This window comes from Stegodyphus dumicola, chromosome 11, assembly GCF_044657685.1.
Source record: "Stegodyphus dumicola isolate Sdum_Otavi_A_Nest chromosome 11, ASM4465768v1".
Classification (NCBI taxonomy): domain Eukaryota; kingdom Metazoa; phylum Arthropoda; class Arachnida; order Araneae; family Eresidae; genus Stegodyphus; species Stegodyphus dumicola.
In genome coordinates, this window is record NC_140778.1 from 75,531,584 (window position 1) to 75,536,908 (window position 5,325).

Genomic DNA, 5,325 nt, shown 5'->3' on the forward strand with positions numbered 1-5,325 from the left:
CCTCCGATTAGCAACAAATTTTCTTCAATTTTGGCGATGAAACCCAATTTCTGTTTATCATGATTGTTTTAACTTTGATTGCTTTAGCATCCTGATTTTTGTAAATGAAAATAGATCAATGTGTACATGGACAAAGCTAAGGCATGCCTAGTACATGCCTAGTTTGTGCAATTCTCCAATATTCTCTTAAGTGAAAATAGAGCGATATGTACATGGACACCAGGTTTGTGCAATTCTTCGACTTCTTATTTTGGTTTTGTGTATGTAGCGACCATCTTAAAATTGTGCCTTCCTGGCACCGATCTTAGCATCAAAAAGGAATCGCAAAAAGAAAAAAAAAAAAAGGGGGGGGCAACTAATTCTAACTTCTATCTAGTTTCTGAATATATATGTACTATATTTTGAGTTTCTTACCTGCATAGAAATACCACAATACAGATTTATTTTTTCAAATGTCTTCTTAGGTACTTTACACACATGGAACTGCTCTACTTGATATGTTCAGGATTTGAAAGAATTTTATCTTACAAGACCTCATTTCCCTTTATCACTATAATATGTAATAACTGTATACTGCTTTAGAATGTTATACACTCGAGACATTTGATAATGCAGCTGGATAGTCATACTGAGAATATTTCCTCATAATAGATTTAATTAGATGAAAAATATGTAAAAAAATGGAACTGTCTAATTTGACTGCAGGTCTTTAGTATTTTAACACAAAAAAGAAATCACCTAATATATTATTTCATTACAGGTACAAGAAAGGCATTTCTATCATTAATTCAATAGCTTTGATTGTTAAACTCTGAAATATTTTCAGCACAAAGAAGATACAAGTTACAGTACACATATAGGATGAAGCATTTAGTCCTGCTCCAGAATTGCATCTCAGAAGTATGTCAAATTGGTAACAATCGTATGTTCACTACAGTGCATTTAACTAGCTAACAGATGTAGCACTGAATATGAGCGATACGAAAATCTGTGAAACGTTATATCAAGGGTCAAAAATTCAAATTTCCGAAAAGGTGGAAGAAACACAAAACACATCATGGCATATTCTGAACAAAACAACAATTCCAGCTTCTTCAATCAAGGTCGGTATAAGCAGTTTTAGACTCTTTAAGATAGGATAGATAAGCAAATGTAGCTTCAAGTCAGCATTAGTTAAAAACACAATTGAGGTAAAAACTTGCATAAATATAGTTTTTTGCTTTTTTAAAAAAAATTAGATTATGATTTATTAGTATCAAATGACAATTCAAAAAACCTCTCCTCAGCATCAGCAACACCCAATTTACCTTCAAATCTAAAATTCTGCCACTGAATGGCTCTTATTAAGAAGAATTCTCCCATCAATTAATACTGACAACTGCTGTGATTCAAACTGACCTGACCGCAAAAAAAAACAGATTTCTTTGCTGTGTACACAAATCTTTACTACACTGATAAATAAAATGTTGATACTAATTTAACATCTCCTCAAAAGAGCTTCTTTTCTGCTTAGATAAACAAATATGTTTTTGAATTATTCTGCTGTCCAAATGAATTCTTACATACATGACAGATTTCTCTCTTCTGTCGATATGCATATCTTAATAATTCTTTATTAAAAATGAACTTATCCATACTTTATGCACAAGTCTTGTCTCCTGTGTGAATAAGTGTATGACTGTTTAAACTACTCTTCTGATTAAATGACATCTTACATACTTCACACACATGAGCATTCTCTCCTGTGTGAATATGTGCATGAGTGCATGGGTATAAATTACTCTTCAGACCAAATGACTTCTTACATACTTTACATGAGGCGTCTCTTGTGTGTGACTAAGCATATGCTTGTTTAAAATATCCTTTTGTTTAAATGATTTCTTACATACTTCACACACATGAGGTTTCTCTCCTGTGTGAATAAGCATATGCTTGTTTAAATTACTTTTCAGACTAAATGATTTCTTACATACTTCACACACATGAGGTTTCTCTCCTGTGTGAATAAGCATATGACTGCTTATATAAGCAGTCATATGCTTATGAGTCTCATATGAGACTTCTGACTAAAGGACTTTCTACATACTTTACACACATGAGGTTTCTCTCTGGTGTGACTAAGCAAATGCTTGTTTAAATAATTTTTTTGGTTAAATGACTTACATACTTCCCACACGAGGTTTCTCTCTGGTGTGACTAAGCATATGCTTCTTTAAATAATTTTTCTGTTTAAATGACTTCTTACATACTTCACACACATGAGGTTTCTCTCCTGTGTGAATAAGCATGTGTCTACTACATTTAGACTTCTGATTAAATGACTTCATACATACTTCACAAACATGAGGTTTCTCTTCTGTATGAATAAGCATATGGGTGTTTAAAGCAGACTTCTGACTAAATGACTTCGTACATACTTCACAAACATGAGGTTTCTCTCCAGTATGAATAAGCATATGGGTATTTAAAGCAGACTTCTGACTAAATGACTTCGTACATACTTCACAAACATGAGGTTTCTCTTCCGTATGAATAAGCATATGGGTGTTTAAAGCAGACTTCTGACTAAATGACTTTGTACATACTTCACAAACATGAGGTTTTTCTCCTGTATGAGTACGCATATGCGTGTTTAAATGCTCTTTCCGTTTAAACGACTTCTTACATACTTTACATGCATGAGGTTTCTCAACTGTGTGAATACGTGCATGAGCATTTAAATTAGCCTTCAGACTAAATGACTTCTTACATACTTCACAAACATGAGCTTTCTCTCCTGTATGAATAAGCATATGGGTGTTTAAAGCAGACTTCGGACTAAATGACTTGGTACATACTTCACAAATATGAGGTTTCTCTCCAGTAGGAATAAGCATATGGGTATTTAAAGCAGACTTCTGACTAAATGACTTCGTACATACTTCACAAACATGAGGTTTCTCTTCTGTATGAATAAACATAATGGTGTTTAAAGCAGACTTCTGACTAAATGACTTCGTACATACTTCACACACATGAGGTTTTTCTCCTGTATGAGTACGCATATGCGTGTTTAAATGCTCTTTCCGTTTAAACGACTTCTTACATACTTTACATGCATGAGGTTTCTCAAGTGTGTGAATATGTGCATGAGCATTTAAATTAGCCTTCAGACTAAATGACTTCTTACATACTTCACAAACATAAGGTTTATCTCCTGTATGAATAAGCATATGGGTGTTTAAAGAAGACTTCTGACTAAATGACTTCGTACATACTTCACAAACATGAGGTTTCTCTCCTGTGTGAATAAGCATGTGTCTACTACATTTAGACTTCTCACTAAAAGATTTCTCACATACTTCACACACATGAGCTTTCTCTCCTGTATGAATAAGCATATGGGTGTTTAAAGCAGACTTCTGACTAAATGACTTCGTACATACTTCACAAATATGAGGTTTCTCTCCAGTATGAATAAGCATATGGGTATTTAAAGCAGACTTCTGACTAAATGACTTCGTACATAGTTCACAAACATGAGGTTTCTCTTCTGTATGAATAAGCATATGGGTGTTTAAAGCAGACTTCTTACTAAATGACTTTGTACATACTTCACAAACATGAGGTTTCTCTCCAGTATGAATAAGCATATGGGTCTTTAAAGCAGACTTCTGACTAAATGACTTCGTACATACTTCACACACATGAGGTTTTTCTCCTGTATGAGTACGCATATGCGTGTTTAAATGCTCTTTCCGTTTAAACGACTTCTTACATACTTTACATGCATGAGGATTCTCAACTGTGTGAATACGTGCATGAGCATTGAAATTAGCCTTCAGAGTAAATGACTTCTTACATACTTCACACACATGACACTTCTCTCCTGTGTGAATAAGCATATGGCTGTTTAAATTACCCTTCTGGCGAAATGTCTTCTTACATATTTCACATATATGAGGTTTCTCTCCTGCGTGAGTAAGCACATACATGTTTAAACTGAACTTTTGACTTAATGATTTCTTAAATACTTCACATACATGAGGTTCTTATCCTGTGAGAATAAGCAGATGATTGTCTGAATTAGTCTTTTAACTAAATGTCTACATACCTCACATATAAGAGCTTTCTTTCCAATTTGAATTAATATATGCATCTTTTAAGTGGTTTTTCGACTAAATGACATCATACAAATTTCATACATACGAGGCTTTTGTTCAGCATGGATATGCATGTGCTGTTTTAAATATTACCTCTTCAACATGATTTGTTACTTTGTTACAAACCCTGAACCTAGAACATGCTCCTCCTAAAACAGGCAATTTGCACTATATTGATAACTGTATTACATTCTTAATATAACTTGCTACGTATCTCGTGAATTTCATCCTCTGAAGGAATGTAAAACTGGCTGCTAAACAGAAATTTCGGTAAAAGTAGTTTTAAGTTGGTTTATTCTAGCATTTCATGCCTGATGTAAATACGCATTTTTCTTCGTAAAAGGATAAACACAAATTATTTATGTGACGTATCTGGTGCTTGCTATTAGGACACCTTAAGAATGCCTTCATTCACAATAATGTTTAATTGAAAATTTATTTCTTATAGTTCACAAAAATAAGACTTCCTGCCCGATCACATAAACATGTTTAAACAGGAATTTGTAAAATTGTGTCACATATGTTATGTTACGACTACCTGAAATTTTTGTACAGTAGCTACCCAATGATTTATAGCTTAAAGAAGTTACATGATACGTTAGAAATTTAGTAACAACTCTTAAGCTTACACGGAAAAAAAGTAATCGGCTTTCAAGCTTTGAATACTAAACAGCATGAATTACAATTCAGCATGAAGTAAACTTTAATTAAAGAGTCACATCATAGTTTTAAAACAGCCACTTTCATTAAAAAAAACTATAACTGCGGTAATTATTCAAATAATAAAATCAGTTTCAACGAAAACAAAACTTATCATGTCAGACAACAATTACAGCGGACTAACGTCTTAAAACTACAGCTGGAGCAAACCGCATGTATTCGTTACTGAGTAACGGGTACATCGGTTGACTCGAAGTACCGATTCGGTACTCACAAATTCATTTCGTTACTCGCATCTCTTCGTTACTCGCATCTGTCATACGATGCGGTTTGTTCGAGTACGAATGATGCGGTTTATATGCGAATACGAATGATGCGGTTGCTGTTCGAATACGAATGATACGGTTGCATCACAATGCGCTCATATTTTTCATAGATAATTTTGAATTTTTTTGGGCATCGGGAAAACTCTTGTTTACATTATGTGTTTTAGTTGAAATACTATTTAGTTGTTGATATTTAA

General features: G+C 33.6%; 1 protein-coding gene across 1 annotated transcript; it reads right to left on the reverse strand.

The window, feature by feature from the left end:
• Positions 1 to 700: 700 nt before the first annotated feature.
• LOC146994119 (uncharacterized) lies at positions 701 to 5,023 on the reverse strand. The gene has a single exon (XM_085826861.1). It carries the CDS (start codon positions 3,972 to 3,974, stop codon positions 2,160 to 2,162), a length of 1,815 nt encoding a protein of 604 aa, XP_085682987.1. The 5' UTR covers positions 3,975 to 5,023; the 3' UTR covers positions 701 to 2,159.
• Between the last annotated feature and the right edge of the window lie 302 nt (positions 5,024 to 5,325).

Coding starts and splice junctions, on each gene's coding strand:
- LOC146994119 (XM_085826861.1), bottom strand. CDS start 3,974: ATGTATGTGCTTACTCACGCAGGAGAGAAACCTCATATATGTGAAATA.